The sequence below is a fragment of the Eulemur rufifrons genome, chromosome 7 (genome assembly GCF_041146395.1).
Source record: "Eulemur rufifrons isolate Redbay chromosome 7, OSU_ERuf_1, whole genome shotgun sequence".
NCBI lineage: Eukaryota > Metazoa > Chordata > Mammalia > Primates > Lemuridae > Eulemur > Eulemur rufifrons.
In genome coordinates, this window is record NC_090989.1 from 224,706,356 (window position 1) to 224,720,802 (window position 14,447).

Sequence of the window (14,447 nt, forward strand, 5' to 3'; positions counted from 1 at the left end):
TTTTATTTGCATGAAGTGATTGGGTAGCAATTTAAAACAGCTATGACCTGAGGAGGCATTGGTGAAATTGAGATGGGCTGTATAAACTCTATAGGAAGAGAGATTCAGGCTTCTTGGAACAAAGTCTAACACTTCATAGGTGCCCATCATTTGAATGGATGAATGAATGGATTTTATCTGGGAGGGAAAAGAGCAGGTTTAAAAATGACTCTCTGAGCTGGGGCGGGGTGGGGGGGGGGGCAGGTGTGCACCTGTAGTCTCAGCTACTTGGGAGGCTGAAGCGGCAGATCACTTGAGCCCAGGAGTTCAAGACCAGCCTGGGCAATATAGTGAGACCCTATTTCAATCTCTCTCTCTCTCTCTCTCTCTCTCTCGTAAATTCAAGAGCAAGAGACATTCTTTTAAAACAGAATAAGGAACACTTACATTGCTATTCTTTCTATTGGGTGTTCTCTAACAAGTGGTGTTCCTCACATGGCTTTGGTGTGGGGAGGGAAGCTGCTTGGGCCTAAAAGAACTTAATGCTAACAGTGTCATCAGGAGATACTTCCTGCTAAACCTGTTCAGAGGGACGCTGTTCCACTTTGCTGTCGTCTTTAGACCACTATTCTATTCCTGGGAAAGTTGATTTGCTAACTCAATTACTTTCAGACTCTGAGTAATTAGCTTCATGAGAACTTGCCTCTCTACCTGAATTCCTCCTACTGGTTTTGTTTCCTGCTGACGTGGAATCTTTTTGACGGCCTCGAACAGCAGGATGCTTGCACTCTGCTGCTTTCAAATGTGGGAATCTGTGATAATTGCGTGCTTCTCTCGACTGACTCAGCTCTTTAGGCAAAATCTTCATGCTTCGTGTGAGAAGGGACAATACGTTAATGGGAAGTAGCAAAGTCTCTCACTTTCAACAGTCAGGTAGAATATCTGGTGAAGAAAAACACACAGTGTGTGAGAGCCGTGGCATGGGGTGTAATTATTTTTCATGGCGCCGTCAGTCAGTAATTGGGCCTAGAGTGTGCAGCAGTGAAACCAGAACAAAGAAGTCAGTGTGTCCTAATTAATAAAGTAATAATATAAAAGTCTTGTCCATTTAAAAGTCCACCAGGACACATTACTTCAGATACCTCCAATGCCTTTTACTTACATTAAAGAACGGCTTATTGTGGTAGAGTATGTAGAAGAGTATTGAGTGCTTTCTTCCTCAGCAGTGGCATTTTTATCACCCTGCCGCTGGCACACACTGTTATGGTCCCACTAGGAAATGAAAGAATCGAAGACTACAGCTTCTATAGCCAAAATCTCAGTTGCTGTGTGTGAATTTTTTACTCACTGTCTCCACACAGGCTTTCTCAGCCTCTGCACTGTTGACATTATGGACTGGAGAATTCTTTGTTGGGGGAGGGAGGGGCTGTCCTGTGCATTGTTGAATGTTTAGCAGCAACCCTGGCCTCTATTCTACTGGAAGCCAGTAGCATCCCTCCACCCCTTAGTGACAACCATAAATGTCTCCAGACATTGCCAGATGTCCCTGGGGGACAAAATCCCCCCCAGTGGAGAATGACTACTAGTAGGTTAGTACTCCCAGACTAATTTCCTATGATCTAATCTTCCACTTCCTGGTGAGTACGTTAATTTTTATGTTTTCCTAAACCAAGTACTATTTATAGGACAGCAAGTTTGGTTTCATTAAAAAGTTAAAATCGTATAGTACTTTATGAATCTAGATGAAATGATTTTTTGAAATATTTGTATCTCCATTTCACTTCGTTAATGCAGAAGAATTGCAAGGAAATTTCACCTTGTTCTTGAGGCCATAAACTTGGCCCCTCTCAGGAGCACTGAGTTTTACAGGAGATAAATATATAAGTGAAGAGTCACATTACCATCAGATTGTTGATTTCACCTCCTCTTTGAACACATGGGAATTTGGTCTGGACTTGCAGAGTTGTCTGTAATTGATGCTGTCACATTGGTGCTTGGTTACCCCAAGTTGCGGACTGTACAGACTGGGTTGGGAGAGGGAGGAGAAAAAAGGACTCTGTGACCCTTGGTGTCTACTTGTAGGTCAGGTCAGAAAAGATGCCAACCTAAGAAGTGGTATAACCCACCGCTAGGCCATCCACTTACCGAGACACAGTGGTGTAAATTCTGGCGATGCCACCTCTTATGTGGCTCTTTGCCTTGCATTTCATTTCATTTCATTTATTTATTATTTTTCCTTCCATGCACCCCCATCCCCACTAGCCTTTGTGCCATGTGAGATCGGAGGTTTTGTCTCTTTTGTTCTGTGTCCCCAGCTCCTAGAATGGTGCTTGGTAAATAGTAAGTGTAGATAGGTAGAAAGAGAATGAGACAGATAGAAAGTAGGTAGGTAGATATGAATTCATATGCCCTTATTATCAATATTGATTATATAAGTTGAACATATAAATAAATTTTCTATTTGGTCCACACTTCACATTTGGTATTATAACATTTTAACTGGTCGCTTTGAAGTTAATCTCTTTCCCTACTTCAATCTCATCCATGCAGTTGTCAAGACAATCTTTGTTCATGTTGTTTAGCCCCTAGCTTAAGTGAACAACACTGCCCTGAGACTGGTGGCCTCTCTTGTTCTTATCACCTTCTCCTTGTCTCACCTTCCCTTTCCTTCATCTGCACCAACAGGCTCTGCCCTGGCCCTTCACCACCACCTAGCTCTCTTTCCTTTTTCTCTGTCATCACTTACCTTGTCTTCAGAACTCATCTCCTGGTTAACTCCATTCTGTTTTGATCACTTGTTCACATACCGTCGTACTGTCTTGTTGATAATATGCCTTTGTAACGGATCTCAATTAGTGTTATGTTTAGGGTGTTTGGCAATCATCTCCCAGCTAGACTATATCTCATTTCTTATAAATTCTTCCTCCTACTTTTTCCACTGAATAGGACCATTTTCTGTACCCAATTAAGCTTTCAATAAATGTTACATAATGAGGGCAGAGAGTGCCAGGAGCAGTCTCCACCACTGGATTTCCAGACATTCAGAAAATTATTATAAACACCAGAGACAGCCCTCCACTTCCAGAATATTTAGTTGGAAGCTGTTACTTTCAGGATTCCATTTGCAGATAAAGCCAGTGGATTTTTGGCTGTGTGAAAGCAGGCATAGTTCTCTTAATCTAAAAAGGCTTCTTAGGCACTTAGGAGTCTCTTTATAAGAGACTTAGATTTTTTTAACATTGTTGTTTTTATATATACTTAATCTTAAATTTACCAGATTTTTGTAATAAAAAGTTTTAGTGTAACATTTCCGCAGTTTATCGTTTGGCATTTTTCTTCTAAGATCTGGTCTTAATTGGGGCAGGAAGGTGGGGAGAGAAACTGCCATATCTATTATTAATAGAATTCAATTTAGCTCCAGCTGAGTGCAGTGGCGTGTGCCTGTAGTTCCAGCTCTCAGGAGGCTGAGACAGGATAATTGCTTGAAACCAGGAGTTGAAGACCAGACTGGACAACATAGTAACCCTATCTCAAAAAAAAAAAAAAAAAAAAAAAATTCAGTTTAGCTCCAAGTAATGGAGACCCAAAACAAACAATAAGTAAAGAAAATAGAAGTTTATTTCTCTTTCACTTAAAAGTATAGCTGGAGACTCTCCAGTAATATTATAGTAACTCTGATCCACAAAGTCCTTTGAGACCCAGATTCCTTTTAGTACATTGTTCCTTCATCCCCAGGTATGGCTCATGGGCCAAGGTAGCAGCTAGTGTTCCAGTCATCACATCTGCATTCCAGGCAGCAGGATGGAGGAAGGAACAAAGAAGAAAGTAGATCAAAGAACTATTTCTGTGTCTTTTAAGGGAAGTTCCTGGGGGTTGCTACCTAACATTTCTGCTTATGGCCATACTAATAGTAAAGTAGGCTGGAGAAATACAGACTTTATATTTGCCCATCTAAAAATAAGGAGTGCTATTAGTGTGGAAGAATGGGATAATGCACACTAAGGAAGATCTGGTCTTTGCTATGGCTACCCTAATTCGTGCCCCTCCCAAATGAACTTTCTCAGAGTTTATTTCAATACATTCCTTTTGCCTTCCAAACGGTTACTATTTGTAATATTTTTAAAAAGATAAATACCGATATGTTATAAAATTTATAAAATATAAAGAACAAAATAAAAGTCACCCATAACTCATAACCTAAAGATAACTACTGAAAGGGCATCATGTAAGAAATGTCCTTAACACTAACACTTAACACTAACTTATGTCTTCAGAGTATTAAGATGTTTTTCAAAGTTTATGTTATACTGTATATTCAATTATTTATTCCTTCAGTAAATATTTAAAAACATCCTTGTTCTCAGCATCTTGATGATTTATGTGTGGTTGGGAGAGGGCAGCAATGAAAGAAATTTTAAAAATTAAATTTGGTGCTTTCAGGATGCTTACAGTCTAGCACAAGCACAGAGAGACAAAACAAAAAAGAAGCTGTTTGTCTTGATAAAGTCGGGAAATAAATCAGGGACCTGTAAGTGCCTTATTTATATTAACATATGATATAAAGTTACGCTGGAAAGCAGGAGATTTAATTGTAGAATAATTTGTACCATGAATAACTATCTGTAAAAATGACACCTTGAAAATGATAGAGAAATTAAAAAATTCCATTAGGAAAAAAAACCTCTCCCCCTTGGGCCCCATGTAACCGCTAAACTGCTGCTGCTCTTGCTTCTGTAAACCACTTGCAGCAGCTTCCTGCTATGACAAGATAGCACAGAAAGAAAAGTTCTATAGAAACCCTATACTAGGAATTAAGGTTGTTGAAAACCTTGCCCCGCTAACCACATTGTAACTGTGCCCTACACCCTCCCAAAGAAAAAAACGAAATGTATAAAAAACTGCTACACTTTCTGTTTGGGGCTCAGAGTTTGGTGGTGAGGCCCCTCTGAGCCTGTAATAAACCTGCTTTTCTGTACCCTTTAAGTGCCACTCGGTTTATTCTTGGTCAACTCTGCTGTAACAAGAACGTTTCTCACTTTTTTAGTTGCTGGAGAAGGAAATTTGAATTACAAGTTCTTGAGGTAGCCTGGTTTAGACAGTATTAGGAAATAATCAAGCCAACCATGGTTAAATTCTAACCTTTCCTGATTCCTGGAGTTAGAAGTCCAAAGTTCATTTGGGGATAATTCAGTGTGACCCATACCTTTTGTGATGTCTGTAAGTTGAACTTCAGAAATAACTAAAGATGGGCCAGTCAACTTGTGCTAAAAAGGGCTGTTTTGTTGTGTTCTGAGTCCTGACATTGAATTAGTTCATCTTTCCTATTGAAAATGCTCAAGTGGGAAAAGTAGCTATGTTAAGAAATACACAGAAAAACCTAGGCGTTATGCCAAAATATTAACATTTGCCATTACATGGTGAGATTATCAGTGACTTTTTTTTCTTCTTTAAATGGTCTGCATGTGAATTTTTTTTACAAGCATATTTTGTAAGTGGAAAAAGTTTTTTGTTTTTTTTTTTTAATTTTTTATTTGTTTGTCTAAAGAAACTTTCCTCAGCAGCAAAGGCTCAGTTGGGATTAACGTTAAAGGCTACCCGCTTGCTGCTTGCTGTGAGGAGTTGCTGCAGTGCGTGGAAGCAGCGAGTCCTGCTGGGCACTCTTAGAACACTGGGGCTGATTGTGCGTCTGCACTTGCTCAGGTGACTGAGGCGCTTAGTTTCCACAGGAGAACACAGACCCTTTCATGACGAAGTGACTGGTATAGGAAAGACAGAGCCTTTCTGTGGAGATGCTTAAATTGCTGGCTTTATTTTAACTCCTGGCAAAACTGGAATGAAGAACACATTTTCAAACGATCCCGGTTTCCTGTTTAAGAAAACAGGGAATGCCGAACAGCTGAGTGTGCTGGTGTCAGGGCGGTGTCACCCAAGCCGGAGGGAGACTTCATTGGTGCAAAGTCGGCCTATGGTGTTTGCGCGTGGCCCGGCTAAGTTTACACAAATGCTGAAACTCTTTTCCTTATGGGGTGAGGATCGCGGACGTCCGAGGCAGGGCCGGAGCTGGTGCGGTGCGGCGCGGGCAGCGGCGGGGAGCGCAGCGGGCCACGGGGTGAGCGCAGCGGGCCGGAGGGGGCGCGCCCGTGGGTGGGCGGGCACAGAGTCGTTGCCGCGGGCTGAATCCCCCAGCGGCCTGGGCGAGGGGCGGGGAGGAAGGCTGTGGCCTTTCTACTCCACTGCAGCAACCCGGCAGGGTCTAGAGAGGGCCAGTTTGCAGTCGCCGGCTCCAATAACGTCCCAGGTCGGCAAGATCTGTCTGCCTGTCTCACACCGAACCCCTTTCTCTTTGCTTATGAAATTTCAGTCGGTTCGGGACTGGAAACAGGCCTGGCTGCATGTTTTGAGTGCGTTCTCCGTGTAGAGTTGAAAGTTAAAAAGGAAAGAAAGAAGGAAAGACATTCTGTTCGCACGAGCGCAAGTTTCTGGCACCGGCGCTCTTGTTGGGCCCTCCCAGTCTTAGGCTAGAAAATAGTTGCTGCTGAGTGCGTCTTTCACGTAGAATTCATTTCCCACGTTTTAGAATGGAAATCTATTGCCGACATTCTAACAGCTAGAACAATTTGATATTCTAAAAATCAGATCCCCAAGACTACATACTCTTAATTCTTTGCTTGGCAAACCTAATTTTTGTGCTTTCCTTTCCAGTATTTCAGACGCAAGCGGGCAGATGGAGGTGAAAGGGTTATTCAGAGTGTCAGATGTAAATGCTCCGCAGTGTTGGGGGCTGGGAAGGCAAGAGAGCAACCTGGGTTTGCTGGAAGTTACTTAAACCTTGACAGCAGTCAGGTGGGTTTCTACACCCAGGACAAGACAGGGCAGGGGTGCAGATGGCTTACATTTTCACTGGTTGCCTCTGGGTCCCTTCCATAACTCTAAAGATGCAGAACTTGTTAGTATGGCTCTAGGAAAACATATTACTTGATCCTACAATTTAAATAAACAAAGACAGCCTTGCTTTTAAATTTGAAACACACAGCTCAGGTCAGCAGCAAGGTCTGTGCTTTGAAAGGTTCTTGTGTTTCTTTTTTTAAATGTTTAGCCAGAAGTAGCGTTTACTCAGTGCCACATGACCCAGTGGTTGGAGTATAGGTTTGCCCTTATTTTCATTCTCCTTTGCATCTCTTTGTATTCATCACAAATACAAAACAAGGTATTCCCAGGACAGTGAATGTTCTGTCCAAAAGAAGTCAAGGTGGAGAAACTTTCCCTATGGTTGGGAGAGGGTTTTGTTTTGTTATTAAATGGGGAGAGAAATTGAGAAGTGGAAGGCACAAAATAGAGGTGAAGTCTCCTCTGAGTGTGTTCTTGTACCCATGCTGCCGGAATTATTCACTCAGCATCCCATGGCCCAACTTTCTCAGCAGGGGAGGTGTCAAGGCAAACTGATCTTGTGGAGGTGTCCAGGCACTGCAGCCTTCTTGGCCACCGTGGAGAATGGCTGCCCAGTCTGCAAAAAAGCTGCAGGGGGAGAACTCATGTCCCAGGCCACCTGGTTCTGCTGCTGACTTAGTCTGTTAGTCTGCTGCTGATTTAACTTTGTGTCTCTCGGGTAACACTTTATAAAATAGGAATCTTAATGTCTGCTGTGTACACTTCAAGGGACTGTAGAAGACAAATGATCTACTTGGCAATGCTTTCAAGTCTTTAATGCTTTCTTTTAAAAAGAAAGTACTTAGTAAGGATTTACTATGTGCTTCACTCTTTAAAATCATTATTTCATTACATTTGTTTAACCCTATGAGTTGAATACTTATATTTCCATTTTTACTGAGGGAGAAACTGAAGTTCAGAGACATTTATTAACTTGCTCTCCTAGCTGTTAGGTTGTAGACTCACGGTTAGAACATAGGTCTGTCAATTTTTAAAATCAAACCACCTTCATGCACTGCAACATACACAAATGTTAGTTTTTACCATTATGTGTATTACATGCTATTGTAATATTCTCTTCTGTCTTAGATAAAGCAGATGACGTTCTGAATGGAGACCGTGACAAAGAACAGAAAGACCCGTATTTTGTGGAGACACCCTATGGTTATCAACTAGACTTAGATTTCCTTAAATACGTGGATGACATACAGAAGGGAAACACCATCAAGAAACTTAACATCCAGAAGAGGCGGAAGCCATCTGTGCCATGCCCAGAACCCAGGGCCACACCTGGTGTATGGACTTCTACCGAATCCCTCTCATCTTCCAACAGTGATGACAACAAGCAGTGTCCCAACTTCCTTCTAGCCAGAAGCCAAGTTACATCAACTCCAGTCCCAAGGCCACCTGCCCCTCTGGAGACCTCACCCCCTTTTCTTACCATCCCAGAAAATCGACAGCTGCCACCTCCCTCACCACAACTCCCAAAGCATAACCTTCATGTCACCAAGACACTGATGGAAACCCGAAGAAGACTGGAACAGGAGAGAGTCACCATGCAGATGACACCGGGTGAGTTCAGAAGGCCCAGGCTGGCCAGTTTTGGAGGCATGGGCTCCACGAGCTCCCTCCCCTCCTTTATGGGTTCTGGAAACCACAATCCTGCCATGCACCAGCTTCAGAATGGATACCATGGTAACGGGGATTACGGTGGCTATGCCCCGGCTGCTGCCACCACTTCCTCCATGGGGAGCTCCATCCGCCACAGTCCCCTGAGCTCGGGGATCTCCACCCCAGTGACTAACGTGAGCCCCATGCACCTGCAGCACATCCGCGAGCAGATGGCTATTGCCCTGAAACGCCTGAAGGAGCTTGAGGAGCAGGTGCGAACCATCCCCGTGCTCCAGGTGAAGATCTCAGTCTTGCAAGAGGAGAAAAGGCAGTTGGCCTCCCAGCTGAAAAACCAAAGGGCTGCATCCCAGAATGATATCTGTGGTATGAGGAAGCGGTCTTACAGTGCAGGGAATGCCTCCCAGCTGGAACCTCCCTCGCGGGCCCGGAGAAGCAGCGGGGAATTGTACATTGACTACGAGGAAGAAGAAATGGAGAGCGTGGAGCAGAGCACGCAGAGGATAAAAGAGTTCCGACAGCTCACAGCAGACATGCAGGCCCTGGAGCAGAAGATCCAGGACAGCAGCTGTGAGGCCGCCCCAGAGCTCAGGGAGAATGGAGAGTGCCGGTCTGTGGCTGTGGGTGCTGAGGAGGACATGAATGACATTGTCGTGTACCACAGAAGCTCCAGGTCCTGTAAGGATGCAGCTGTGGGGACAATGATTGAAATGAGGAATTACGGGGTCAGTGTGACAGAGGCCATGCTTGGAGTGACCACTGAAGCTGACAAAGAAATTGAGCTGCAACAGCAGACCATAGAAGCCTTAAAGGAAAAGATCTACCGCCTGGAAGTACAGCTTAAAGAAACCACCCACGACCGGGAGATGACGAAATTAAAACAAGAACTTCAGGCGGCTGGATCGAGGAAAAAGGTTGACAAAGCCACGATGGCCCAGCCACTTGTTTTCAGCAAGCTGGTGGAGGCAGTGGTGCAGACCCAAGACCAAATGGTTGGCAGTCACGTGGATGTGGGGGACATGTGTGTCGGGACCTCTGTGCAAATGAATAGCGTAGGCATCTCCTGCCAGCCTCAGTGTAAGGAGAAAGTCTCGGGGCCTGAGCTGCCCATGAATTGGTGGATTGTTAAGGAGAGGGTAGAAATGCATGACCGTTGCACTGGGAGGTCTGTGGACTCGTGTGACAAGAGTGTGGGTGTGGAAGTCAGCGTCTGTGAAACAGGCAGCAACACAGAGGAGTCTGTGAATGACCTGACACTCCTCAAGACAAACTTGAATCTCAAAGAAGTGCGATCCATTGGTTGTGGAGATTGTTCTGTTGATGTGACTGTCTGCTCTCCAAAGGAGTGTACCTCCCGGAGCGTGAACACTGAGGCTGTTGGCCAGGCGGAAGTTGCTGTCATGGCGGTGCCTCATACCACAAGCCAGCACACCAGTATGGTTTTGGAACAGGTGAACCAGTCCACCAACACCGAGACGGCCACCCTCGTAGAATCCTGTACCAACACTTCCCTAAGCACCTTGGACAAGCAGACCAGCACCCAGACTGTGGAGATGCGGACGGTGGCTGTAGGAGAAGGTCGTGTCAAGGATGTCAACTCCTCCACCAAGATGCGGTCCATTGGTGTTGGAACGTTGCTTTCTGGCAACGCTGGGTTTGACAGGCCATCAGCTGTGAAGACCAAAGAGTCAGGCGTGGGGCAGATAAATATTAACGACAACTATCTGGTTGGCCTGAAAATGAGGACCATAGCTTGTGGGCCTCCACAGTTGGCTGTGGGGCTAGCAGCCAGCAGGAGGAGCGTGGGTGTTGGGGACGAGCCTGTAGGGGAGTTCTTGGAGGACCCCCAGCCCCAGGCTCCCTCTGGGATGATGACTGGCTTGGATCACTACATTGAACGTGTCCAGAAACTGTTGGCAGAGCAGCAAACACTGCTGGCTGAGAACTATAGTGAACTGGCAGAAGCTTTTGGGGAGCCTCACTCCCAGATTGGCTCCCTCAATTCACAGCTCATCAGCACCCTGTCATCCATCAACTCTGTCATGAAGTCTGCAAGTGCCGAAGAGCTGAGGAACCCTGACCTCCAGAAAACCAGTCTGGGAAAAATCACAGGTAGGTGGTACCCTGGTACCTGGGAATGAGGAAGGGTAGGAAAGGATGTCTTTCCAGGAGGTAAGGATTTTTTTTAACTGCTGGAACCATTTTTTGGAGAAAATGGAGAAAGCTTTAGATTGGTAATAGGTAGAATGAAAACCGAGAATCAAAATCCATAAGTAATTCTGCTGCTTCTCATTATCTGGTAGCTTCGCTGGCCTCTGAGGACTAAGGATAAAAGTAAACTAGTGTTGAGTAGCCTAGAAGTTGTCTTCTGGGGCTGCTAGTTTGATATGATGCCTTATTCTTTGTCTTCTAGTTATTTACTTATTTTTATACAGAACTGTCTGAAAAAAATCTTATGCTGCTTGTACCCACAATTACCAGTATATTATCAGTTAAGGATACTGGTATAAAATGTTTTTAGTTAAAATTTTTATGAGGGGAGAGACATTCCATTACTTCATTTATTAATTCAGCAAATAATTACTGCATTCTAGCCAGGTGCAGTGGCGCGCACACTTATAGTCCCAGCTATTTGGGAGGCTAAGGTAGGAGGATCACTTGAGCCCACGAGTTTTGAGCCCAACCTGGGCAGCATAGCGAGACCTAAAAAAAAAAAAAATTATAATAATGATTGAATCCCTACTAATTTCAAGCATAAGCTCTGAGGATAGTGCAGTGAACAAACCCAAACAGAGTCCCTGTCCTCATGGTGCTTCCATTCTAGTCAGAGCACAGGGCAAGAGACCTGTAATATGTCAGGAGGTGATAAAAATCTATGAAGAAAATAACTCCAGTTATGGGAATAGCAAGTGGCAGTGGTTAGGGGTAGGGGCTAGTTGAGATAAAGTAGTCAAAGAAAGCCTCTCTGATGAGAGATCCTTGAGCAAAAACTCAAAAGAAGGGAATCTTTTCCCATTGTTCATTTTGATAAGTGCTTACATTTTTGTCTTTCTCATTCTTTCCTTTATTCATTGGGATTCCTGCTCACCCCCTGCTTCTCTGTAAATTAAAGCTAATAATTGAGACCATTTTATGACATATAATATTTCCCTGTGAGCCTCACTAAAATGAATTCCCTTGTTATCAGCTGCACTGTGTGTCTCACAGTACATCATATATTCTCCTGGGCCTGGGGCCACACCCCTGGGCTTACATTCCTGGCTGTCCAGGCCTCATGAACCAATATGACCTGGGGAAGGGTATGCATTAAATTAATTTTATGTGCAATATAGATTCAAGTAATCCATCCACAAAAATTTCAGTCTTTTTCCCTTTATAACCTGAAAGGGCAATGATTAAAATGAACTGAAATGTTTTTATATCTTCCTGGGTTTCCACTTGCAAACCTGAATTTCTATTAGTTTATAGTATCTGTGCTGTGAGACAGTTTTTTGTGGAAGTAAAAAAATGAACATGACAGCTGATGTGTGGGCTTTTGCATTTTAGAATCCAAGGAATCTAATAAATGCACAGGAGAGTCATTTTAGCATAAACAGGATTAAAATATGTGGACTGAAGCAAAGTCTGAAGTAATTAATACTATGTCTGCTTCCACATCCTTTTAAAATCATGATGTCAGATGTTGAAGTCAAAATAAAATTCTTAAATACCTCCAGACACAGATGACACAGTGGATCACCCATTAGAAAAGCATTTTCTTTCCAGCCTTCCTCCCTCCTCCCCCCTCCCCAAACTAGAGTTTCTATTTCACATTCTTGCCAAAAATATTCAGCTGTAACATTGGAGTAATATGCCTGACCCCCTGAGCATGGAGACCAGGGGGCAAGTTTGGTCTGGCTGTGTTACAGTGGTTTTTGGTCTATTTCCAGTCACGCTGACATTCCACACATCACTGTTTAGATCCGACCCTGCAGACAAACACCTAATTAATCAGCTAAAATACAGGAGACCTTACAGTATTTGTGAACAAAAGAATAAATATTTTTAGTAGCACTTATTTAGTCATAGTGGCAACCCTGCTCAGAGCACATAAGAACAACTTTAATTCTATAATTCACATCACATTTGTATTTTAGCCATTTTGCTTTAAAGCCACTGAGGAAGAGTTAGGTTAGGAAATCAACCCAGAGTATTCAGTTTTTGTTATCTGGTATTTGTTACATGGACTGAAAATTAAGCTTGATACAGTGAGGTAGAGATCTCAGAGTGAATGTAGATCACAGCGCACTGTGGATTCCTGTGCACGCCGCAGAAGATAAAATGTTGCTCTCACAGTCCAGAATGCATTTCTGTACCAAAAGGTATACTGGAGTATAGAAAGGTATTCATTTCAAACTTTCTTCCCTAAATAATAGGGAATTTGGGTTTGACACCTACCGAAAGAGCATATACATAATCACTTATATGAACCTAATACTGTACTCTACATTAAAGAAGTTGTTAATTTGGGCTCTGAAGCCAGTGTGGGTTCAGAGTCTTTGCCACTAGGATAAGTTGTCTTTGTTCCCTCACAGGGTTGTAATGAAGATTCAGTGAGTCAACAGGAGTAAGGCATTTGGAGTAGTCTGCAGCACAGAGGATAAATGCTCAATAAAAGCTGGCTGTTGTTATTGAGTACTTCCAGAAATGGAAATGTAGATATATTAATAGAACAAATTGCCAAACAAAAATTGTACAAATGGTCTTTTGTTTTCAACCCAAATTTTTATCTTCATCTTTCTGGCTAATAGCACCCCCCTCCACCATTATTATGCTTCTCCAACTAACAGTTTTATCAAGATAAATGTATAGATAAAAATGGGAAAATATGAAATAGCTACAAGAAATTTTCAGTCCAGAGTCATTCAGAATCAGTGTCAAAGCTCAAAACAAAGTGTACTAGTGCCCAATCCATATTGTTCATTGTCCCCACAGTTGAAGATTTGATGATGGTGTCACTTGTTAGTATGCAGAAAAAGCATTATTTTTAGCAGCATCAAAATGCCCAACACTCCAGTTTCTTAAAATTACAACTGGAGTTTGGTCTCATAACAAGTTAATAGTTCAAAAGCGCATACAATAAAAAATAAAAGCCTTCCTCACATACCCCCCTGGTAGTCCCTGTGTGCTTGGTATGTACAGATGTGCATGCCTGCAGGCCTGCATTTTAGAAACATACTTTTCAGTAACAAAATTTGAATCATACGTAGTCTGCCTATGTATTTTTTCACCTAAAAAGTCACAGACATTTTTCCAGGATTTGAGGACAATGTCTTGGTTTTGATGCAGCTGGGATCTGATAGTGACCAAAGGTTCTGTAAAGTATATTTAATTCCTGGTAGTATGAGTTTAATGTATTTAATATTTTCTTTCATGGAATTAAAAAGTTAAGAGGAAGTAAGTTTCTGTTGTAACAAAAACCTTGGGAAAAAATGTTTATTATTCCTGTAAATCAATTGGATCGTTTTGGTTTGAGGAGTGGGTTAATGATATTTTGGGGGTTTTTTCCTCCTGGAGAAAGGGAGGAGGAGAGAGAAATTCCAACCAAACGACTAGCAGTTGCAAATACTCTAAAAATATATAACTATCTATGAGCAAATGCAAACAAAACTATAAAGTGGAATCTAGCTGCCTGCCGCATGATTTATAGAAAATTAATCTCTCATACTCAACTGCTTTTTAAAATCAGTTGCCTTATTTACACTCTTAGTTATCTTGGGTTTGTTAAAAAGTCTATAAACTTAAAGTCATCCCTATAACTGTGAAAGTGAGTTTTTTAGACAGATCTGAGCCAAAGCAAAAGCAAGGAAATAAAGTTGTTACAAAATACCGTTTGGAGTTAGTTTTCTTCTAGTTCAGATAATATACCATTT

General features: G+C 42.7%; 1 protein-coding gene across 4 annotated transcripts in view; it reads left to right on the forward strand.

Annotated features, from left to right (window-relative positions):
• The window catches only part of KANK1 (KN motif and ankyrin repeat domains 1), a 57,277-nt gene that overhangs the window by 21,228 nt on the left and 21,602 nt on the right, over positions 1 to 14,447 (forward strand). For 2 of the 4 annotated variants that reach the window (XM_069476440.1, XM_069476438.1), the window contains exon 2: positions 7,996 to 10,647. In XM_069476440.1, coding sequence (XP_069332541.1) covers positions 8,424 to 10,647 — 2,224 coding nt within the window. In that variant the 5' untranslated portion in view covers positions 7,996 to 8,423. Of the gene's footprint in view, positions 1 to 6,076; positions 6,089 to 7,995; positions 10,648 to 14,447 lie in introns of those variants that run through there. The other 2 variants (XM_069476441.1, XM_069476442.1) reach the window with 2 other exon arrangements.